The sequence below is a fragment of the Rousettus aegyptiacus genome, unplaced genomic scaffold (genome assembly GCF_014176215.1).
Source record: "Rousettus aegyptiacus isolate mRouAeg1 unplaced genomic scaffold, mRouAeg1.p scaffold_m13_p_5, whole genome shotgun sequence".
Classification (NCBI taxonomy): Eukaryota; Metazoa; Chordata; class Mammalia; order Chiroptera; family Pteropodidae; genus Rousettus; species Rousettus aegyptiacus.
In genome coordinates, this window is record NW_023416308.1 from 116,126,468 (window position 1) to 116,151,876 (window position 25,409).

Consider the following 25,409-nt stretch of genomic DNA (forward strand, 5'->3'; position numbering starts at 1 on the left):
AGCAGATGAGGGGGTGGGGTTCTAGGTCTGTTTCAGAGCTACATTTCCACTGTCATGTGGATGACTTCTCATCCTGCGTGTCAGCTACAGAGTGGGGATCCCCTAGTTCCTGGAACAACAGGGACTTGACTCCTAGAAGAGCCTGAAGCTGTTGACCCCAGCAAATCCCATCGTTTAGTCTTGCTCTGGCTCTGGTTTTACAGGTGAGGCAGCCGAGGCTCAGAGAAGGAACATAACTGAAGATCACACAGTTAATCTCAGGGCTGATTTGGAACCCAAATCTGCTCTCCATGCCTGCCACTAAATTACACTTGAGACAAGAATGTGGCAAACTGGAAAAAGACCCCTAGTCAGCAGGGGCTGTGGGGGCTGGGCGGGGTGGAGATCGGAAGGAAACCTGTAGTGATTTGGCCCCCACGCCCCGGGGTCACTGCCTCTCTGACCTGCTCAGAAGGGCAGAGCCAGCCACACCACTGCCAGAGCTGGAAGGCACTTGAGAGCTCATCAAATCCCACCCCTTCATTTTTCAGACGAGAAAATAAGAACCAGAGAGAAAAGCAACTTTGCCAAGGCTTCCTTGTAAGCTCGTCAGCCAGATGGCACTCGGATCTCCAGATTCTGGAGTTGGGCCCTTCAGCAGCTTTGTAAAGCAGGCCACGTTTGGGACAGCATGGCAAAGGCTGTAAACGCGGCCTGTCCTCACTCCTCCAGTCCTGACACGCAATGGCTTCCCCTTTGGCCCTCTTCCCTCAGGTCCTGGCCCTTTCGCAGCAGCCCGCCTGTTCTCTTCTCCCTACCCAAGGGAGAGGCAGCGAAACAAGGGGTCTCGGCAGTCTAGCCCCAACTCTACCACTCACGAGAACCTCCCAGCATCTGACAGATAAATCAGCTGCTTAAAGACCAGAGGTGACAAGTCATTACCTCAGGTCCATTCTAATACTGAACATCTCTAACAGTACAAAAGTGATCCCTCTGTCCTGAGCTAAAATGGGTTTCCCTAAGTTCCCATCTATTATTTTGATCCTCTGTAGCCCTGTGACACAAGTCTCATCTGCCTGTCTGGGGTTGGCTCTTGCGTTACGTGAAGACAGAGTGTGGATGCCTTAACCTGGACTGACTCCTCAGTAATGTGACGAACCTAAGTGGGTGGAAAACATTTATCTACTGAGAGGCTGCACTTTGGGACCAAACGGGGTGAACTGGGAGAGATGATTTCTTGAGGGTCAGCAGGGCTCAGGATAGTGAGTCTTGTAAGACCCCACCCATTCCCTAACCCAAAGGTCTGAGATCAGGTGCAGACCCCACCCACACAAAGCATCCTGTCAACAATAACCAGGTAGACCCAGGGGAGGTTTCAGGCATTGTTTGTATCTTGAGAGAAGAGTTTGATCTCACATTCTACTTCACGACATTCAGTCAATATCTCTTCATAAATAATTTATTGTCATTAGGATCCTAAGTGCTGGAGATGAGAGACCTAAACTGGACCTCAAAGTAGTACAATTCTCAGACTACAGCATTTAAAAAAGTTCCATTCTTAGTGTTTTAAATTGGAAAAAAAAATTCCCTTGTAAAGGGGCAAAGGACAGGACAAACCTATGAGAGGACTCAAAGAGTTTGGGGCCCTCATTCCCCTTGACTGAATGTCAGAAGCAGAGAATGGGGTTGGGGGAGTCACAGAGAGAGGACACTTCCCAGCACTGTGTTTGGAAGGCTCACTGGCTGTTCTTTCTGAAGAAATACCGAAACGGGAAGAGAGAGCTGCAGGAAAGAAAGCAGAACGGAGTGAGACTCAAGAAGTCCCTTTCCCTCCTCCTGGGTCCCATTAGGGCTCCATTGGCTATGGTATTTTGGGGAACCACTGAATGGAAATTCCAGTTTGGAATGGCATTTGAAAGGTACCCAAATTAGATTATAGTCAGTCGGGGGAATGAGAACTGCAATGGGATGGCTGAGCACTAGGTACATAAAGGGATTTGCTAACTTTCCTCTGCAAAAAGGACTCTGAAGACACAGCCTAGATTCAGAAGGGAGAATGGAAGCATTCTGGTAACCAAATCACGTGAACGACCCATGTACAATGACAGTAGTCTGTCCAAGCAGTATTTATGGAAACAGGCCCAACGCTGGGCACACTGGGTGGGGCAGGTGGTATAGAAACGATCAAGACATAGTTTTTATTAAACTCACAGGGCCCTTGTGCTCAAACTCATTTCTATTATTTCTTCTGGACAAAATAGAGATTATGCAGGTAATATGCTTTCTTCTCTAATTTCCCCAAGAGACTCAATGAGGCAGACTCTGGAGCTATTTCACCCTGGGTCTCAGTGTGATGGCAGGAGAGAAGTCTGTCCTACCTTAGAAACCCAAAGAAGCCACTGGTCCCCAGCTCTGTGGGTCCTTTAGGAGAAGGTGGATTGTTTTGCTGCAATGGTGGGATAATCTGCCCTGCTAGGCTGTCTTCCCACTTAGAATCTGCACGAAAAACACTCAGGCAGGGAAAGGTGTTAGTCTGTCGGCTGCTTTCATGTGAGTGAAAGGCAGGACACCCAGCCTGAGCCAAGGGCAGCTTCACACCACGAGTTTTTAAGCTAGACGAATTGTTTGTTTTGACCTTCCCAGCTAGGCCTAGTAAGATGCTATTCTGACCTCTAAGTATTTTCAAAGTCAAGCCCCTGAGATTTTTATACTGCTCAAGTCCCAGCCACTCACCACAGCTGGTATGTCTTCACACGGAGTGACAACTTGTTGAAGAACTCACTTGCCTACATCCCTGCATCTGTGATAACTGCAGTCTACACTAAACCCCCATGCTGGGTAGAAGATCAGCAGTCTGGAGAGGCAACACCTCCATATGCATTCCCAGCCCTTGCCAAGCATCCGTGGCACCTTCAAGAGTAACACTAATTCCCTGAAAGGAAGAGAAGAAACAGCTTCCCAGAGCTTGTCCTCCAACAGGACAGAAGAGTGAAACACTCCCAACTTTTCTGTAAAAGTTATCACCCTGCATGGAAATGCTTTGAAATAATAGGAACATCAGTTTCGCTCTCAGAAACACAGTGAGAACATACACTGCCTCCCTTCATTCCTCTTGGGAACTGGGTGAGGGGAGAGGATGTGGCTTCTATTACTCACGGGCAGGCCCCCAGACTGGAAGATGGTCACAGGCAGCTCCATGGGAGCGGGGCACATCACCCACCGAGCATGCCCAGACTCAGAGCTCTGTGCTCCTCTGCTCATCAGAGAACTAAAAGTGATAAAATGATTATTAAAGAAAAATAAATATGAATTTCCCTACCCTGTTCCTGGACATCAGTGATATCAAACGCTGGGGTCTCCTGACATTCCTGCTCGGTTTTTCTTTCACTGTTCTGATAAAAAGAGGAACAAGAAACTTTGAATTTTCCTTCTATACAGTTTGGTCATCTGAAGGCTATTTACTGGTGAACTGATTTCACATCAGCACTGGGGCCTGCCTTCTGACTGCCCAGGCAGGCTCTATATTCCTTCTCTATGACTGTCTTTTTGCCATTTCAGCTTCCTAACCACTGTTCGCCTAAGATTAAGAGCTGAGAACAAACCAAGCCAGGTTTAATTTACCATTCCATATCACCGAGTGCTATTAATAAGGACAGAATATTGATGTTTCAGAAATCAAGAGGACCTTAACTTTATCGTGGAGAAATGTATAATCTATGTGATACAACCGACACACAGACTAAGTATTATAAGACAGTGTGATAAGACTACCCCACAAGTCTACACGGAGCGCTGTGGCTGATGAGGAGGACATGACTAGAACAGGGGGCAGTTAGTCAAGGAAGACTTCACGGGGGAAATACTATTTGAACAGAGCTTTGATGGATGAATAGGGTTTTGTCATAATGGAGGTGCGGAGACGGTCAGAAAGGAAGGGCATTTCAGACAAAGACACAATATGCAGAGGCTCAGTGGCATTAACGAGTAAGTATCATCAGCATGGCTCGAGCTGGGCAGCAGAAACGTGACCACAGCATAAGCTGCCAGCACACTATAATGCAATCTTATTATTTCTCCCTGTGCTATTCTTTCATAGAGCTTCCTTTGTACTTTTAAGGGGACATCCCACAACCTGGGTCCAAGCCCACATTTCCAGTCGATGCCTTGGTAGCCAGAAACATGGTTCATGTATTTTCTTTGGGAATCTCTGCCAACTGGCCATTCCCGCAGAACAAGAGGGCCCGACTTCCCAGCCATGCTGGGAGTTCTTTGAGCCATTTTGCTGGTGAAGAATTTTATAGCAAGGGGCTGAAGACTATCGAGGTGGGTCTTGGAGACAGAGGCATGGCAAGCCCCTAGGGAAGTTAGGACATAGTCCCCATCCTAAGCATAAGCTGATATTTCTGATGAGCTTTCCCACCAACTATCAAATTCTAGACCACATACACAGGCCACCTAAGTCACATTCCTATAAAAGTGAAACAGAATTCTGGGAAGGAAGGAGACCATCTCTTACCTCTTCCAGACAGAGTGGGGAGGACATATAGAGTGCCCAGCTCTGAATTCTACCTTGAGGAAATGATTCTTACAAATTTAATGAAACTATGGTTTGGGGCCTAAGTCCTGCTGCATTGGCCCTGACGAAAGCACCTAGTAAGGCTGGTAGTGGGAGCCAGAGGGGCGAAAGCTGCGGGACAGAGGCAAAGCCGACCTCTGAACCAGGGGAGAGTACCCTCATAGGACAGTTTAGCTTTTGTGCTCTCCTGAAATCTTGAGTGAGGTCTTCTCAGGCAAATGTTATAAGAGAAAAAACAAACAAACAAACAATATAGCCTGAAATAAGACTGAGGGTACCATCTGGGACATCCAACAGGACATAATACCCTCAAAACTGGACACAGGTTGTCCTCTGTAAGTCTGGGGCCTAGGGTAACAAAGGGAATGGGTCTGCCCCTCCTTCCCATTCTCCCCCAAACAGCTTTTATGAGAGACCTTATTCAGATACATGCTGTATTCTTCTAAGCTTTCCTCACGTAGGCTCCCCATGTGTTCAGACGTGCATAATCCACACTGACTGTGCTCCCACACCCTAACTTCCCTCGAAGGGGGAGAAAATATTAAGCATTGGGCCATAGGAGCAAATGCAATTTTTCCAGCTCAAGTGAGTTATACTGAGAGTCACTGTGATCACTTTAATTTAGGAGAAATTCTCTCCCTGGGCACAGGGTCTACAATGGGGACCATCTTTGGGCTTTGAGTCAAAATCAATAAACATGTTCCTTTTGTTTTGTTTTCTCAGTTTTTTCTAAACCCAGTATCAGGTTGAAAAGGTAATTATGTTGAGTAAGAAACTGTGGGTACTGTTCTTGAGAGAGATGATTTGTCAAACTAAGAATAGGAAGGTACGAAGGATAGAGAATGAAAGAAATGTTCCTTTATTAGTAATTATCTGGGTTGTATAAAGCGCCTTTGTTCTCCAGAGTTTCCTGTACTCACCCCTCTTGTACTTTTTCATTTCTTCTTCTCCCCTTTCTAAAGGATGGGAGTATAGAAGAGGGGAACCATCTGCCTAAAATCACTCCACAGGTCAGCTGGCCAAGGCACAAGGGGCCCTATAGCCCGCAATTGCCCACACCTGCCCACACAGGCAGAAATTTAAGTCCCAAAGGATTCACTCTTCCTCCAACTAAACCATAAATCCTAGTAAGAAAGCAGATTTTCCATGTTTGGGTGCACCCTTGCACCCAACACAATACCTTGCAAACAGGAGACAGGATAATCATTTATGAATGACGATCATTTTGCTTTTCTTCTTTAAAATGTTTGGGGGGAATTTCTATAACCTTGAAGGCAGCAGTAAAGCCTTTCATGATCCAGCCCATGCTGACCTCTCCAGTAACATTTCTCAGCACTGCACCCCTAGGTGCACTGGCTTGCAGTCACCAAATACACTGTACTCTCTCCTCTTGGCCTTAAGGCTTTGAGCTATGCAGAGCTACTACAGAAACTCCCCTGACATCCCCCTGATCTAGGTGAGGTTCTCTGCAGTCTCCTTGTTCCTTATGCTTCCTTTATTACTGCAGAGAGCACTTCTATCAGTAATTGTCTGCCTCACTTTACACTGTTGGCATTTTTAGGAGAGAGTGTGATATCCCTAGTAGTTGGCACAGAGTAGACACAGTAGAAGTTTGTGGAATGAACAGATATGTAAATGTTTGCTTGATAACTGATTGTGTTGTGGGTCCTGGGAAGGAGAGGGAGGTGAGTTGTAAGTGTTTGGATATTTAAGGTCAGAGCTACTTGGAAAGACAGAAGAGAAGTTAAGAAAAAGGCATAAATAACAGCTATTTAAAGAGTGGAGGAAAAAAGAACACTATTGTAGAGACAACTATGGAAAGAAGCTGTGAAATGGAGGAGTAGCAGGTATATGAATATCTAAATGGGGACTAGACCTCAAAAATGGAATCAAATACTATTGGGGCCACCCCCATTCTGCTCTACATGAAGTTCTCTCTTTCCAGTGTCCTGTGCTGATATATGCCTAGCTCGTCTGTAAAAACTAAATGTTCCTAGGTTTAGAACTCAATGTAGATGGAGGCAAGAAGGTTTCTAAAGAGAAAATTCTATATTGGATCCTGTCTTGATTCACCAGACCTATTTTCTTATTTCAACTGCAGAGTACAGAAGCAGCTTTTGAAGCTGAGCAGAGAACAACTTTTGACAAAGGATTCGTTGATGTGTGCAGTGTTATGCAGCCACTTTTGGGACAGGTTGTGGCAAGGGTGAAATGATTGAATGTTCTGCAGATGGTGAAACCTGAGAATGAGTTCAGTCAATTCAGTCTGTGCTTAGGACCAAGCTGTGCTGGTAACAGGAATCCTGACTTGTAACAGTACAGACAGCCAAGAGCCTTAAAGCCTCCATTTTGGTACTTACCCTCCTGGTTTCCAAAGGGGGTTTCTTTTTGCTAGGGCTTTGGCTGGAAGCCCCCATCTGGGCCCTGAGGTAGGGAGAGAAACCCAGGAAATGTTACTGGCAGCAGCAACATCACTCCATTCAAGCAAACGTGGCTCAAATGAATATTTCAGCAGGTTGTCTATTTTTATACCACTCCTGGCCTGCAGAATAAATTGTGTGGCCAAATTCTCTTTGGGTGCTGCTTTAATTCACAGTAGGATCCCAATTTGAGACATTTAGGAATCTAGGGGTTGAGAAAGGGAAAATGTGATTGATGGCAAGTATCAGCTTTTGAAATACTTGATCATGCATCAAAACCCAGAATAAGGGAAGATGTGATGCTTCATCTCCAAGGAAAATTTAGTCAAATGGAACTGAGCAAAATGTCACAACTCCAAGTACCTTCCACATTGAACCTGGCTTGAAAAGGAATTTCCTAACTCTTCACCAACATGTGCTTTTGGAGGGTGTAGGGGTCAGATCCCTCATGTTCTACCTTCCCTGTTCCTGGATGTCTTGGAGCCACACATTATCAGGAAAAGAGCAGCTGCTCTCTGTGAGCCTGGGCTGGAAGCACTTTGGACTGGGGAGCAAACTCCACTTTGGGTTATCCCAGCATCCCTCTCTGGGTGCTAATAAGAACCGAATTGTCCCCGCCAGAGAATTAAAAGAAACTAAGTAGCTACCACAATAGCAACTTCATCATGTTAGAGATGGGATCAACATTCTCCCTAATAGCGCAGCGCCTCACCCAACAACTGGACTAACTTTGAAGGTAGAGTTCTGAAGCTTACTGCTCACAAGGTAAAACAGAATCACTGCTTCTTTGTTCTTAATCTTTGAAGGGTCTATGTTCTGTACAACGTTCTGGGATTAGTTTAGTCCTGTGCCTCTGACTGGTTTCCAGCAGTAGGATCACAGTAAGGACTCGCCAAATGTGCTCGACTCAACTGTATAGTTCTAACTGCATTTCTCCTCAGCCTTCTTCTTAATGAAGAGAAGAATCTGACTTTGCTGAGGAAGGCACTATGTTCAAATTACATTACAAATATCAACTTGCCTCTTTCCCTTAGTCCACCTACTGGAATAAGCAGTTACCAATGAAGCCTTGAGAAAGAAAGTGACTCGCCCAAGAACATGATCAACCAGCAGCAACAGCTGGTGAATGCTAACCAGGATGTAGGGGTTAGACTCTCTCCCAACACCACTGATCTGCCCAGCCCTGGCCTGCTGGGGGAGCTCGGCGCTTCAATGCATTTTCGCTTCTTCATCATGGCTCCTGCTTCTTTCCTCTCTGCTTGGACCTTTGGAAAGAAACCAAATGCCTGTGACTCCTCTTTTTGCAGAGTTACTCACGGTTCATGAGGCCACAGTGGACTCCCCATCATTCAGTTGCCAAAGGCAACTTCGTCAGCTTTGCAAGTAAGGGTAGATATTCTGTTAGGGAGTCTCAAAAATCTAGCCAAGGGGGAAAAGGTGGTCTTATGCATACAATTATTATTGGACCTGGGCAGCAACCAAGGTGCAAAATAAGAGGAAGAGACTAGAGCAGGTCTAAAGACAACATGAAGTCAATTTTCATTTTATACTGAAAAGGCAAACTTACCAATGTAAGAGGACTGCTGTTTATTGGTTTCCCTACAACAGGAAATTTAAATGTCATAATGGATCAAAACTCTGTTTCATCTAGATTTCTAGCTACCATTTATTTGAGCTGGTCCTAGACAAAACCTCCATGAATGCCCTTCTCTCTTCTGCATGGTACCGCTTTTCCTAGAACTACAGAGTCTTTGAAATCTCTCCTCCCCTATTTTAGAACTATTGTCATCTACAAGCTGAAAACTCAAGGTTTGATTCACACTATATTCTAATGGTATGCCACTTAAAAGGGAGTCCCTACTATGAAACAAAAAAGGTGGAACTTCAGGCATCGGTGACAAATTAATTGGGGAGATATTCTGAGGCAAGGCCTCTGCACTCTTTTTCAAATTAAACTGGCAGGTATCTACTTGTCTCTCTATGGGTAAAAACAATGATGGCCCTTAGAGATTAAAAATTGGGAGCTACCACTTTAAGATACCCCCAAAGTGAAAGTCACTGAATACTCTAAAATGGAAGGAAGTATTTATATAACAGGCCTCTTTCACTGATTAGTCTAAGTCAGACTTTGTGCTTCCATCTACCAGTATTAATATATTTAATCCTTTTAACAACTCAGCAAGATAGGTACTGTTACTATTCTTCACCATTTCACAAAGGAGGCATACAAGATTTAAAAAATTATCTAAGGTCACACAGCTATTAAGTGGCAAAGCCACCAGGATTTGAATGGAGCAGTCTGGTTTGGAGCACTCGCTCCTGACCTCTACACTGTCCGGCTGACCATTTTGCCATAGTTAGCTCATGCTGCTAACCTCATGGACATTTGACCTTCCCCTTTTTCTTCTCTGCCACCCGCACTTCCATCATTCCACTTACCAGGTGACAGGTTTTCATGAACCCATTTTGTCTCCACATATAGAGTGAAAACAAATGGATATGGGACCAAGACGAGTTCCCCATGTTTGAATTTCAGGTGAGACACTCTCTCCCACTTGCTTTTATCTGGGACATGGTGCTAAGGATTGAGGAAAGAAGTCAGTACAAATCCCTGAGTACTGTTTTAGGGATAAGACACTTTCTTTCCCTGACCTATCCTCCAAACTGTGTTTGGGTTTGCTGCTTCCAAACACAGTTATAGCTTATTCCTACCCTGAAATGAAAGGATACAGGGAAATACAATGAAATGTTCTGTAGCAAAAGGCTGCAGATTGTCCAAGTTTCCCAAGACCACACGAATAGAATCCTGAAAAAATATTTAAAATGACTTTAATCCTGTTTAGTCTCAGCCAATCTTTCCATTTATATTTGTCACTGTTTTTCATATATCCTATATTCTTCTATTAAAGCTGAACTATTTACTGTTCCCTGAACATGCCTTCATCTCTATTTCTATGTTCTTGCATAGTTTGTTCCCTCTGCCTGAAACTCCCTTTCCACCCATTAACATATTCTACCTATCCTGTAAGGAGGAGTTTCCAACCCCTGGACTACGGACTGTCTTGGTACCAGTCTGTGGCCTATTAGGGACCAGGCCGCAGAGCAGGAGCTGAGTGAAGTCTCATCTGTATTTGCAGCCATTCCCCAGTGCATCACTGCCTCAGCTCCACTTCGGATCATCAGGCATTAGATTCTCATTTGGCTAGTTTCTGGTGCCAAAAATTTGGGGACCACTGTTGTAAGGTATAGTTCAAAAGCCATCTCCTCCAGAAAAATTTCTTTGATTCTCCAAGTTGTAATTAACAGTGAGTCTCAACTTCACAGTGTTAGCTTTGAGCCTTCACTACATTCCACATACATGAGTTGTGAAGTTTTATTTTCCTTACTGCAAAAGCTCCTTGAAGTAGAATATATATCTTTTTTATTTTAGTATCCCTTCTATGGTGTCTACCGTAATGGATGATGCATAATAGGTCTCCAAGAAACATATATGGAATGAATAATACTGGTATTTACTGGTAGCTATTTTGCCTTTTCATAAATCAAACTTTTTCTTCTACTCTTTTTAAATCTAAATTGATTAATCTCTAATTAACTTATGCTTATTAGTATATACTAATTAAATGATTTGGTATCATAACAAGACTATTGGATTTCTATGGGAAAAAATCAGAATTTCAATCCTAGCATTGTCATTTCAGCTAAGCCTCATTGTCCTAATATTTAGGCTCAATGAAGACAATAACTGTGTCTGTTTATCTTTGTATTCTCTGTACTAGCATAGTATCTAGTTTATAATTTTAATAGCTAATATTTATTGAGTAATCACTACGACAAGAACTATTGTTTTGATACATGTTAATTAATTTAACACTCACAAAAACCCTGAGATCAACACTGCTATTATCCATCTTACAGATGAGGAAACTGAAACAAAGAAAGGTGAAATGACTTCTTCAAGGTTACATAGCTAGTAATGGTGAAGCCAAGATATGAACCCAGGCAGTGGGGTTCCAGAGCTGACACTCTTAACAATTAGGCTATATCGCCCATCAAAAAATGTTTTATTTTTTTAACATTTATTTTTTACCCCTCCCCTCTGATAACCAAAAAATGTTTCATAAATGAAAGAGGATAACAACTGCCTCAAAAATAATGAAAGAGAAAGAACATATAAAAAGCACTTTGAAAACTTCAGTATGATTATAAATATATATAAATGCTCTCTAGCTACCATTTATTGAGCTACTGTGTGGCAAGCATTGCACACATCTATTTCTAATACTCACCTCTGTCTTCAAACACAGGCATTATTTATCAACCTCACTGATAGGTAAAGAAACACTCAGAGAAGGCAGGTCACTTGCCCAAAGCCATATCGTGAAGGCAGAACGAGAATTCAAATCCAAGTTTGACTGGCCTTAAAGTCTATGCTCTCTCTGCTTTACTATGCTGCCTTGAGCTTTTCTCTCCCCAAATTAACTGAAGCGAAGTAAAATAAATTTTGCTCTACTCACAAATAAGCAGAAAATTATCATGATCCTATATTGTTATTTACAATGATATCCCTGCAAGATCCTAATGTACCTTTCAACACTTAGCCAAAGAGCCACAGGTACCCTTAGGGATATGATTCAAATTTTTGGTTTCATAGTTTTGTGTTTGTGTATTTAATTGTATTTGAATTCTTTGAAGTGTGGCAGCATTATGTCTTCATAAATCACAACAGTCATAAATCACTGAGTTGTGAAGTTCGAAGAGAATAAGCTAGTTTGACACTTATTTATGAACGAGGCAATTAAGACCCAGAGAAATAAATGATTTGCTGAAGGTCACACAGCTAATTAGTGGCTCAGGCAGGACTGGAATCCAGAGCTGGTACCCAGAACTCTAATCCCTCGCCTAGTGCTTTTACGGATTTACAAAAACATCCACCTGCTCAGTTTTCTTTCTGTGAGAAGACCTAAAACTAGAGGAGCTGGGTAGAAAAGGAATGAAAATGAAGTGGGAAGAAAGCAATTGCACATGTTTCCAATTAAAATGAAAACAGCAGCCTTGTCTGTGTATTTACAATTGAGTTTCCTGAACATCAAGTACCAGGCAGTGGTTGAAGTGATGAGGTTTCCCAGAGCCTTGGAGAGCAGCAGTCCCCCCAGTTCTCCGGAAGCTTTCTCCATGCCAGCTGCCACAGAAGATTACTTCCCATGGCTGGGAACTCTGCTAGAAACAAAATAACTCTCAGCCTCAAAGGTGCTGACACTCCAACTAGGAAAACTGAGAAAGGATACAAGCTTTAATTTCCCTGGAAAACTGGTAAAATTTATTTGCAGAGGAAATGTGGCAGGGAAAAGCCAAGTAATCAAATGGACGTTGTGACTCAGTTGGTGAGAAATAGTTAAAATGTGGATGTGGATGCATCTTTGGCTTAAAGAATAACTTTCCCAGAAGTTGTCAGCTTCTTTCCCTACCTCCAGCTCCTGGACAATGACTTCCTTATCTTCTGTATCTTCCCCCCTAGAAGGTAGGTATATAGACAAGAGATAAGTAAGCCAAGGAGGAAAGCTCTGGAGACAGCTGACTCAACTGGTAAGAGACAGCAGACAGCAGAGCAAAAATGACACTTCCACTGAGCTAAAGAAACATGACTAAATAACAATTATGTGTGCCAACCCAGTGCTCAATGAAGGAAGTGATCACCTAGGTGGTGTGGTCTGAGAATTGGTACAAGGCTACATATCAAAATATCTTCTCCACTAACTTGCCAGGAACTGAAATTCCCACTGTGAAAGTTAATAATTTGTTAGACCATTTGTACTCAAGTGTAGTCTGATGACCCCTAGGGGTGCTCTAGACCCTTTAAAGGGGTCTCCAAGGGCAAAACTATTTTCATAATAATACTAAGATGTTACTTGCCTTTTTCACATTTGTGTTAACGTTTGTAATCATTAGTGCAAAACATTTGTAACATTAGTGCAAAAACAATGGTGGGCAAAACTGCTGGTGTCTTAGCACAAATCTACCCAGTTGCACTAAATCGTACTAGCAGTTGTAGTGATCTTTACCACACAGGAAAAAAAAATCCAACTTCATTTAATATCCTTGAGGAAACAGTAAAAAATTAATAATTTTATAAAATCTTGACACTTGAATACATGTCTTTTATTATGTGATAAAATGGGAAATGTGCATCAAGCACTTCTGCTGCATATCAAAATAAAACAGTGTCTCAGAAAAAAGCACGTGTGGGACTGTTTAAGCTGCAAACTGAACTAGCTGCTCTTCTCAGGGAATAGCGTTTTATTTAAATAATCAGTTGACACACAAACCATGGTTGTTAATCAGAGTTGGTAATGTGACATTTTCTCAAAAAATGAACAGTGAGCTTATCAATTCAAGTATTTGTTGTCCATTGACAATAACTGATAGTATTTGTTGTCAATGACAAATTTGGGGATTTCAAGCAAAATTTTGTATTTTGGAAAACTCCTGTCCCTCACTGTGAGGCTGACAAGTTCCAAATACTTAAACACTTTCTGATAAGACTGGTAGTGATATTAGCCAATGTGATTTTTTAATATTGTACAGGCATACCTTATTTTATTGTGTTTCACAGATGTTGCCTTTTTTTACAAATTGAAAGCAAAACTCTCCATAAGCAAAAAGATTATAACTCACTTAACTCACTTCACTGTGATGATCTGAAACAGAACCTGCAATATCTCTGAGCTATGCCTGTATAATGAAATGTGTTGACATTTGGATGATCTAGCTAAGTCAGTGAACCAAACTTTCCCAAATATACAATGAAATGCATTATGTTTCAAAATCATCCTATGTAGGATTCATTCAAAGAATAAGATAGACCAATGGATTTTAATGTAGCAGAGTTCTAAAGAGTTCACTGATACAATTTCAGATTCCACATTGCAACTAACCTTTAGAAAACTGCCACTAAAAAAAAAATACCAAACAACTACCACTTGTCAAGTTTTGATGTAGGATCAAAGAATCATATCCACAATGTTCTGATTAGGACATTACTATATTCCTACCTCTCTCAACTACAAATCCATGTGAGGTTAGATTTTTTTTTTTTTAAGCCTACTGTACTTTGTCTTCCTAGGTGATCTCCCATTCAAGTACTAATCAGGCCTGACTCTGCTTAGCTTCTGAGATCAGATGAAATCGGGCATGTTCAGGGTGGCATGGCCATAGACAAGGCTAGATTTTTAAAATATAATTCAACCTCCCAAAAAATCACAACAGACTGAATGCAAAACCAGCTATAATAATCTAGCAATCTTCTATTAAACCAGACATTAATGAGATTTGTAGAAATTTAAAATGAAGCCGATCTTCTCATTAATTTTTTGTTTTGGAAAATATAGTTATTTTTAATAAAAATGTACCAACACTTAATGGATACATCATTTTAAAATTAATACATTTTAAAATTGTGGGAAAATATAGCCCAAAATTTGCCTTTTTAACCATTTTAAGGTATACACCTCAGTGGTATTAATTACATTCACAACCATGGTGTGCGACCATCACCACTTTATATTTCCAAAGCTTATCTCCCCAAACAGAAACACTGTATTTATTAAACAATAACTCCCCATTCTCCTTCACCCAGCCCCTACTTTGTCTCTTTGAGTTTTCCTATTCTAATGTTTCATATGTGTAATCATACTATATTTGTCCTTCGGTTACTGGCTTGTTTCCTCTGCATAATATTTTCAAAGTTCATCCATGTTGTACATGTATCAGAATTTGATTCTTTTTTGTAATTTTTTTATGGCTGAATAATATTCCATTGTGTATATGTATATACCACATATATAACCACATTTTATTCATCCGTTCACCTCCTAATGGACACTTAGGTTGTTTCCACTTTCTGGCTATTGTGAGTAATGCTGCTATGAACAGTGTTGAACAAGCATCTGTTTAAGTCCCTGTTTTCAATTCCTTCGGCTATATACCTAGGAGTGAAACTGCTGGGTCATATAGTAATTCTATGCTTATCTTTTTGAGTAACTGCCAAACTATTTTCCATAGTGGCTGCACCATTTTATGCTCCTATCAGTGATGTATGAGGGTTCAAATTTCTCCATATCCTTGCCAACAACTGCTTTTTCATTAAAAAAAAAAATTATAGTCATTCTAGTAGGTGTAAAGTGGTATCTCATTGTGGTTTTGATTTGCCTTTCTCTTGTGACCGATGTTATTGAGCATGTTTTCATGTGCTTACTGACCACTCATATATATTATTTGGAGAAATGTCTATTAAAGTCCGTTGCCCATTTTTTAAATGGGTTGTTTGTCTTTTTACTGATGAGTTGTAGTTCTTTATATGGTCTGGATATTAAACTCTTTCAGACATGATTTGCAAATATCTTCTCACATTTGTGGGTTGCCTTTTCATTCTGTTGATAGTTTCCTTTGATGCAAAATTCTAAAAAATTAGTAAGTCCAATTTATCTAATTTCTTTTGCTGCCTGTGCCTTGGCATTGTATTTAATAAACTACTGTCAATTCCAAAGTCATGAAGATTTGCCCCTATGTTTTCTTCAAAGAGTTTTATACTTTTAGCTCTTAAATTTAGGTCATTGATCCATTTTCAGTTAATTTTTGTATACTATATACAAAAAATGAGGGTCTAACTTCATTCTTCTGCATGTGGATATCAAATCTTCTTAGACCATTTGTTAAAGAGATTGTTCTTCAATGCCTCCAATAAGGGCCTAATACTCAAAACATACAATCACACTTGTTAGAATGGCCATCATCAACAAGACAAGTAATAACAAGTGCTGAAGAGGTTGGGGAGAAAAAGGAACCCTTATACATTGCTGATAGGAATGTAAATTGGGACAGCCACTATGGAAAACAGTATGGAGCTTCCTCACAAAATTAAGAATAGAATTACCATATGACCCAGCAATTCGTCTTCTGGGTATTTACCCACAAAATTTAAAAACATTATCCACAAAGATATGTTCACCCCAATGTTCATAGTAGCATTATTCATGGTGGCCAAGACATGGAAACAACCGAAGTGTCCTTAAATAGATAACTGCATAAAGAAGATGTGGTACATATATACTATGGAATATTACTCAGTCATAAAGAAAGATGAAATACTGCCATTTGCGACAACATGGATGGATCTTCAGATTATCATGCTAAGCGAAATATGTCAGGCAGGAAAAGTTGAGAACTGTATTCATTTATATGTGAAATATAAAACTGAAAGCAACAAACATGACAAACAGAGACTCATAGACATGGACAGAGGATTAGTGGTTACCAAAGGAAAGGCGGGGTGGGGAGGGTAGGTAGGGGTAAAGGGGGTCAAATATGTAGTGATGAAAGGAAATTTAACTTTGGGTGGTGAACACACAATGCAACATATATATGACATATTATTGAACTGTATTCTTGAAACCTATATGATGTTATTAACCAATGTGACCAATATTTAAATTAAATATTAATTTAAAAAAGGGACTGTTCTTTCTCCATTGAATGTTCTTGGCATTCTAGTGAAAAATAAATTGACTATAGATGTGAAGGTTTATTTCTGGGCCCTCGATTCTATTCTATTGGTCTATATCTCTGTCCTTGAAAATTTTTCATATTTATTTATTTACTTACATTCTTCACACCTATATTTCAAGTTTAGAAATGCATATTTATAAGCATTAATACAAAATATTCATGAAGGCATAATCTCTGAAAATTATGAAAACATCCCTGCTACTAATACATTTCTAAATACAAAACTATCATATTGTTACTCTGTGTAGTAAGAGTTCATTTTCAAGATAAAATTCAGTATGTAGATGTGCAGGGTATATATGAGTTGTGTTTTTTTTTTTTAATTTATTAGTCATTTGGGATCCTTCAGTATGTAAAACCTCAAAGAGGAGGGTCCACAAAGGCACCAGGGTTGTTTTATGGCATCTTGTTAAGCCAGAGCTGGGACTGCCTCTGGGTCATCTATGTCAGAAGCAGAAGCACTTGTCAGTCCTACTACCACAGTTTGGATATCCAACACACCCATGGCTACCTCTCTTCTCCTGCCATCATGTCTTGAGTAGCAAAGGTCTCCAAAACTGATCTCCAGCTGAGACAATATAAGATCACGTTACCTGCAAATAGATAGTTTCTCTTCTTCCTTTCCAATTTGTATGCATTTTATTTCTTTTTCTTGACTAACTGCTCTGGCTAGAACTCCAAAACTATGTTGAAAGTGGACATCCTTGTCTTGTTTCTGATCTTAAGGAAAAAGCTTTAAGTTTTTCACCATTTGAGTATGATCTTAGCTGTGGGTTTTCAATATATGGCCTTTATAAAGCTAAGGAAGTTACCCTCTATTCCTAGTGTATTGAGTGTTTTTATCATGAAAGGGTGCTAGATTTGGTCAAATATTTTTTCTGCAGCTATTGAGACAATCACATATTTTTTTCCTCTTCATTCTATTAATGTGGTATATTATAGTGATTAGTTTTTGTATGTTGAACCATCCTTGCATTCTGGAATAAATCCCAGGAATGTAAACAATACCACATTTCTTAATTGTTTAAAATGTAGTTATTTTAAATAAGATGTTATTTGTTAACATTTAATGATATATTATTTTTTAATTGTTATATTAACTTTTCTGGCTTAATTTTTATATGATAAATATTGACAGGTATAACCTATATAATAAAAAACTTTGGGATACTCAATAATTTCAAAACCACAAAGGGGTCCACTGCCTCAATGGGGTCCACTGCCCCAAAGGTATGCATTGCTAATTTAGAAACTTACATGAATGATAATATATGGAATATAAAATAACTGGAGAAAAAAGTCCCACAGTATACTACTTCAGCCAGTCTCGTGGACTAGGTGAAGGAAGAGAAGGGATGACTGTAGGAATTCATTAATCTGTGTTTTCAAAGGTCACCCCTCCCAGCTTTAAAATTACCTGATGCTTTTGCCATATCTGATTTTGAATTTATACACACTGGATCCTGCATGAAGAAATCTCGTCTCTGGAAATGGATAGGTGAAGGGTTTTAAACTCATTGCTCCCAAACACCCTAAATAAAGTAGAAATAGCAGAGAATTATTAAAAAGCTAAAAATGACTCATGTGTATGAGAAAGAAAGCTTGCCTAATCTCAATTGTCGCAATAAGCCTATGAGATAATATAAATCTGATAGATGAAGAAACTGAGGCACTGACAGATGAAATAACTTTCCTATAGCTTTGAATGTTAGAAATAGGATTAAAACTAAGGAAGTATAAATCCAGACTTGATGCTCTTAATCACTTTTCTACCCTGCTTCCTGGGGTTATTAGGAAGAAAAGACAAAATAATATAAAATCATTTCGTAAGTACTAAAATATTACACACACATAAAGGTCTATTTTCATTATTCTCTCCTCCATGTTACCCTGATACCATTTCTACTCAGCAGTGAAAACTCTTGTATGATGGAGTCAGAAGATCTATGTGCTCAAAGAATGGAATTTCCCGTAATTTCCAAAGTTCAAGGCTGGGGCTGCCAGTAAAGAGATATCCTAGTGTCTGATCTTGGTTGCCCAGGATTAGGATGACAGGAGGTTGGAGCCAGAGTCCAGGAGACTATTTAGACTAGAATTGCAGTCAAAAGTGAAAAGAAAAGTTGGTGCCAACTGCAAAGTTAACAGAGGGGAAATACTGTTCATATCCTAAGAAAAATCTTGCTAATTCCTAATGCCCAAGGCATAGAAAGAACCCAGGCTAGATTTGATGGTATTTTCGGTGCTAGATGACTTTTAGACAAGGAGTACACCTGGTTAAGACTTAGGCTGTTGACACAAAAATTTAGCTCTCAATAATTCAGAGGGTTCTTCTAAAATACAGTCATTACTCCCCAGAGACTGAGGGTTGGGGGCAACACAGCAAAGGAAATGAAGGACATTTGCTGATAATCCAGAGAGGAAATTTCACGTGCTGCGCTACAGCTCACTGTTTGAAGAAGTTAAAACAGCCCACTTCTAGATGGGACCTGTTCCTGTTAATTGCTGACTGCCCACTTTAGAAACAAACATCACACCCTAATTGCCTCATTTGAAAATAGGAATTAGACAGACTAACCCAAAATAACCAAATAGTAGTAGTGGTTCAAAGATTTCACAAGGTTATTTTCCAACATGAGTACTACAGTCATGGTATGTCCCTGTAACTATTATTAAGTTGATGGGACTTGCAGATAAAGGGTCAGACTCTCAACTCATTTTTAGATGATTACAAAATATGATGGCTATAAAATATAAGAAGGAAAGTTATAGGGAATATCGAATATTCCCTATACATAAGACATAAGATTTGGAACTGGAGGACCAAGGCTTAAGTCCTAGCTCTGTCTTTTATTAATCATTAGACCCTGAACAAATCACTTAGCCTGTTCATTTCTCAGTTTTACATCCATGAATGAAGATCCCACCTACCTGGGAATTGTTGTGGGCATTAAATGAGATAATACTACAAAGAGTACTTTATAAATTCTAGAGTATTATATAAACATTAGCTGTCTTGATATATTTGAAGAGTTCCTCTCAATGTTTCACTAGAAAAGTAAATTCAAGAGAAGAAAAGTGATTAGTTTTAATCTCAGTGCAAAATCTGACAAATCTCAATCAAGAATCTTTCCTTGGGTGGCTCTGTAGTGTAGTGGTTAGCACGTCTGCTTTACACACAGAAGGTCCTGGGTTCATGCACCAGGTGGAGCCACGAACCATACCCTGGGTGTACCAGGCCCTGGGTGCACCAGGAGTGCCAGGCCCTGGGGGTGCACCACTAGTATGTGTGAGAAGATGCCCCCCACCTTCAGAGATTCAGTTCTTAAGGGGAGACGTCAACATCCGTAGGTCAGGGTGTAAGTGTGTGTGTGGGGGGGGGAATTAAAAGGGGAGGGGGGAATCTTTCCTTGAAAATCCCCAATAATTAAACTTAAATAACACATTGGCATTGATGGTTTTAGCAATTTGTTTCACATAAAGAAACATCTGTGCATAGAATCTGAAGCAGGGATTAATGCTACTGAGGATAATGATATTGACTATTGAGATGTAAGGAGATAAGGAACTACTGTCACTAAATATACCTGGTGTTATTTGATGGGGAAATTCTCCACAGTGTTAAATAAAAGAGCTTCCATAAGCATTTATTCAAAATACCTTTACTGAGGAGAACATGACAAGCTCTGTGACCACTAAATGAATGTGGGCAACAAAATAAGGAAATCCCCCTGATGCAATAAGAATCCAACACCCAAGTTTTAGAACTGAGATTGAAGACAGATGACCAGCTTCTCCTCCCACTTTCATAAGTCCTTGGCTTATGAAAGGAGGTCTGCCCACCTTTGCTGAAGTAGATTCAAACTCTCCGAAAGTGTATTTCCAACTAGAGATCTATGGTTGCCTATAGCTAGAAGTGCCCTTTGTTTTAGAGGGGACAAGAGAGAAGTGACTTCGCTAAAGAAAATAACTTCCACAAGGTCACATAACTCAGTATGGAACCAAGATTAGCCCCCAAAAGACGAATTCCTTTGGCCCATACATATTCTGTTACAATACCTCACCCAGTCAGTGATTTAATTAAAATGTAACAAAAATCAAAAGGTCACTCTCATAACTTTGGATGACTCAAGGCAAACTCAATCTGGGTACAAAGGCATTATATCAAAATGTAAAAATTTCTGATTAAAGGTTCTTAGAATTATATCTTGGGGTATAAAGGGTTATGTTCAGATTTGTCTTTAAGCTCTATTTTCAAAAGGAACTATTCTGTTTCTCACCTTGCTGGGTGATTACTATGGTTAAAATAATGCATGTATAATTGCTTATTGTAGTGCTCTACACATAGGTTACTCAATAAAGAATAGCCTTTTTAAAAACAAAGTGTTAAAAGGTGGGACAGGAAGAGACTGATCTGATCTAAGACTACATGCTTATTGATGTCATTCTCTTTCTCATTAGGTTTCTTCCTACTCTTTCTGGAAAGACATAATCTTTAAAATGCTATTGGCATTTATTCAGGAATAGATCTGCCCTTGGAACTGTGTCAAATTTTGTTTTGTTTTGTTTGGGAGGGGAAGAGTAACTAAACCTCCTAACAGAGAGGTAGCAAGATGCCCTGAAATGAAATCAAAAGGCCTTAATAGACAACTCTATAGACCCAGAAAAGTGTCTAAGTCAACCTCTTAAGTTACTCTTTGCACCTAAGTGCTTCTTCCACTTCCATCTTAGCCATCCTAAAAGCTAATGGAGAAACTACTTTGGTCAATAGGTCCGGGACTGTGCTTCTTATTATGGGAAAGCAACAGAATAGTATATTATCTTACCACGCTGCCCAGTAGTTGTGGCTTGTTACATGATCCATTTATTTGCAGTCACATTACACTGAATTCACGACAGCACTCTAAAAATCTTACTAACCCCAGGAAACCAAAAAGCATTTGGATGTAAAACTGTAGGCAATGAGGAATATTTTATTTTTCGGTTACACCTTTGGGTGAATTGCCCTGAAGCAGTACATGTAAGGAAGAAGATTAAAAAAACAAAAAGCTTGAGTAGTTTCAGAAGGGCAAAAGGTAGAATATCCTGAGCTAGAGAGAAAAGAATATCTTTTACAATTTTGAGCTATGAACTCTGAGTTCTTGATGTACATATCTCAAGGGTCTTAGTGATAGAAGACAGATACAAAAAGTGTGAAAAGAAGGCTTCTAAAATATATAGCCTTGTTCTTGGCATGAAACAATGGCAGATTCTGAAGAAATTAAGTTAATAAGAAAACTTAATTACTTTTTATTTTAAAAAAAGCAAATTTCATACAAGAAATCTGAAATATTTTACTAACTTTAATTCAGTTCTGGTGAGATATTGGGGAAATAAGAATTTTATTCATGAGGTTCACAAAAAGATTTACCTGACTAGAGATAATTTAATTTGGCTAAGGCCACACATCAAGGGCAAGACTAAAAAACTCAGATGTATTGCTAAAGCAAGAAAATCTGGCTGAATGAAGGGTGTCAAGAATGTAGTTACCTTATAAACCAGTCTAGACTCAGTATTAGCCTCAATTTTTTATTTTGCCACTTAAGCATAGCTCTAAAATAACAGAATTAGGCAATGTTGCTTAGTATAAAACACTGTACTTTGAAAGACTATCAAACCATAGAGATCTGAGGGTGAAGAGGCCTTAGCAAAAAAAGGAGGAAGGAGGAAGAGGAGGAGGGGAAGAACTCATATTTATAATAAAGCATTTTTAATTAATACAATGCTTTACTATCCTTATCTCACAAGATCCAAAAACTTCTATTAAAGTAGGCAGGGCAGATTCAGCTAACTTTACGCTCCATGCTAACTGCTCTTTAAATATTTACCTAGTTTGATTCTCTCAAAATTGTGTTCATTCAACATTCATTCATTCATTCAGTTCACAAATATTTGCATGTCTACTATGTTCCAGAAACTAAGTGCTAGAAATAAAGCAGAGAAGAATAAAAACTTGGTCCCTGCCTACAAAGAAATTACAAATAATTTTAAGTGTGACAACTGCTACAATAAAGGATAGGGGTAATATGGGACATGTTACATTGAATCCTAACCTAGGATGGAATTCAGAGAAGCCCACTCTAAGTAAGTGATTCCTATCTGAAGGATGAGTATGAGTTAGGGACGCCCAAATGGAGAGTGAGTGTGGGATCTAGGGTGGGTACAGGACATAGCAGACGTGAAAGTCCTTAGTTGGGAGCAGCACTTCACTTTCAAGAGAGGGAAGTACAGTAACCTGGAAATAGTGCACAATAAGAACAGTTCTATGAGATAAGACTATAAGTGAGTGAGTTAGCACACATTTGAGAGCCTACTGTGCATCAGGCACTGTTCTGAGTACTGACGGAGTGGGTAAAAAGATATAATCCCGTCTTTAAAGGCTTACACTTCGGGAGGCATGGAGAGCAACAATAAACACAGAAGTAAATAAATGTAATTTGAAATACTCTAAGTACTATGTAGAAAATAAAATAGGGTTTTGTAGTAGTGAATGGGAGAGGCTGCCTTAGCAAGGGTGGCCAGCAAAGGCCTTTCAGAAATCAAAACTGAGTTGAGGCCTTATGAAAGTGAAACAATCGTGCAAAGTCAAGTGGAAAAGAATTCCAAGCAGAAAAAGACAGCAAGCACAGATGCCCTATGATGGGTAGATTAAGAGACAGAAAGGTCAGTGTGACTGGAACACAGAGAATGAAGACAGAATAGTGGGAGATGAAGTCAGAGATAAGCAGGAGCCAGATCACATAAGGCTTGTAGACCATTGTAAACAGTTCAGATTTTATGCTGAGAGTTTTATAAAGAGGGATGAAATGATTTATACTTTAGGAATATCACTCTGACTGATAAGAGGAAGATGAACTGTAAGAGGACAAGGGTAGAAGCTGAAAAACCAGTTAGGAAGCTTTTGTAGTAGTCTAGGAGAAAAATGCTGCTGATTTGGGCTTTGTAGTCTTAGTGAATAGCTGAATTTTAGACTGATGGACTAGATGTGAGAATCAAAAATGTTGCTTGACTTCAACCTTTGCTGTTAGGTGGATATTGGTACATACCCTTTACCGAAATGAGGAAGGATGCTAGGGAAAAAGACTTGTGAAGAAAAATCAATAGTTTTGGTTAAGTCTGAGAAGCCTATTAAGACATCCCCATGGATATGCTGAGGGGGTGGTCTCTTAATGTGCAAAGAATGGAAACTAGGATGGAAATATAAATGAGTCATCGGTGTTCAGATGGCATTTGAAGCTATTGGGATGGATAAGACCATCTAGGGAGAAAGCATAGAGAAGGGATGAGGACCTTCCTTACAGGCTAGGCTATGGATTGTGAAGTCTATCCTAAGAGCAATAGAAAGGCACTGAATGGTATAATAAAGAAATGATATGATCACATAGTTGTGAGTTAGGAAAAAAAACAAACCAACCTCTGGTTGTAATGTGGGAAATAATCGGGAACAAGAGCACATGGAAGAGAACCAGGTAGGAGACTCCTGTGGTTCCAGGCAGAAGCTGATAATAGCCTGGTCTACAGTGATGAAAACAGGAGACAAAAAGAAATGGACTGGTTTGGAAAATGCCTAGAAAGATGTCTACTCTTAATCTGGTGACTTGATGGGGCAAGGGACAGACAAGGATGATTCCTAGTTGCTTGAAATAGGATAAAAAAAACGAACGTGCTACTTCCTGAAAAAGGGAGCCTTGAAAAGTAAGTTTTTGAGGCAAAGATGTTGAGTCCTTGTTTGGACATGCTCAATTTTGAGGTGCCTATGAGAGATCCAAAGAGAGCGTCTACACAGGCTGTGGGATATTGCGGTAGACATGTACTACCTGCAAATATGCAGAGGAAGGCATTAAAGTCAGCAAAGTATACCTGCTTGAACCTTTCTGTCCACGTTCCCAGATGCCGAGATTTGAGCACCTGAGGCGCTGAGCAGGTATCCCACTGAGCGCCATGATTCCAATATTTACTCCTAAGATTAAATCAGGCATCTGAAAGCCAGAGACTCATTCCAGTCATTAAGACATGATGTGACAAGAAATGCTTCAATAGAAGAAGTCTTGTTTTACTGGCAACTGCTAGGCCTGGGTTAGATAGAGGGTGGGTGTAGATCGGAACGAACACTTTTGTTATCGAGAAAAGTTTTGTTCTGTTTTGTTTTTTTAAAGAAGGTGGGGAGTGGGGCGCTGGGAGCCTTGGAAGGCTGGAGCTCTGCCACACGCAGCACTGCGCTCTGGGTGCGACGTGGCGGAAAGCCCGGGTCCCGACAGACGCGCTTCTCCACCTCCACGCTGCTCACTGGCCCGCGGAGGGGCGTCCGTAGCCGGCTCGGCCCAGGCCGTGCGCCGGGCTGAGGCCCACGGGCGCCGCTGGCCTCCATTCCCGCCTCGGCTCGCCCTCGAGACTAGGCCGCCGCCGCGCCCACGACGCCGCGCGGTGGACACGCCCCGGCACGCGCTGCGCTGGGCGTCCAGGGGCCCCAGGGCTGCGAACGTTACGTCAGGGGACAGCTGCGGCCTGGGACGCCTGAGCGGGAAATACCCCCCGGGGGCGGGGGGGGGGTGAAGCAAGGAAAAGCCAACCTCGCCGGACACTAGGCCGCCGGGGGCCGTTACCTCACACCCAAGGACCTCCCAGGCGCCGACACGCTCTTTCTCACACACTAAGGGTTCTTCGCGCTTCCTAAACAAGGCCTCGTTGGGAGCAGTTCCTAAAGAACGCTCTCAGAAAAAGGCGGGCGCCGACCTCGAACGGCGTCCGGCCACGGGACTCACTCAGCCGCCGGCCCTCGCCCTCCGCTCGCGACGCGAGCCCGCCAGGCCTCCTGCGCACGCGCACTGCGCCCG

The 25,409-nt window shown here is 40.8% G+C and overlaps 1 protein-coding gene across 4 annotated transcripts; it reads right to left on the reverse strand.

Annotated features, from left to right (window-relative positions):
• Positions 1-1,314: 1,314 nt before the first annotated feature.
• On the reverse strand, positions 1,315-24,856 carry MAJIN (membrane anchored junction protein). Of its 4 annotated transcripts, XM_036221216.1 has the most exons (9): positions 23,990-24,856; positions 17,957-18,071; positions 12,444-12,489; positions 12,073-12,195; positions 8,110-8,240; positions 6,916-6,979; positions 3,299-3,371; positions 2,358-2,475; positions 1,315-1,761 (listed from the first exon to the last, which is right to left on the reverse strand). In XM_036221216.1, the coding sequence occupies exons 2-9, from the start codon at positions 18,055-18,057 to the stop codon at positions 1,716-1,718; spliced, it is 702 nt and encodes a 233-aa protein (XP_036077109.1). In that variant the 5' UTR covers positions 18,058-18,071; positions 23,990-24,856; the 3' UTR covers positions 1,315-1,715. The 4 variants fall into 4 exon arrangements, with proteins under 4 accessions (XP_036077109.1, XP_036077110.1, XP_016012916.2 ...); XM_036221217.1 differs by lacking the exon at positions 23,990-24,856 and having other exon boundaries at positions 12,073-12,192; positions 17,957-22,911; XM_016157430.2 differs by lacking the exons at positions 12,073-12,195; positions 23,990-24,856 and having other exon boundaries at positions 17,957-22,911.
• Positions 24,857-25,409: the final 553 nt, after the last annotated feature.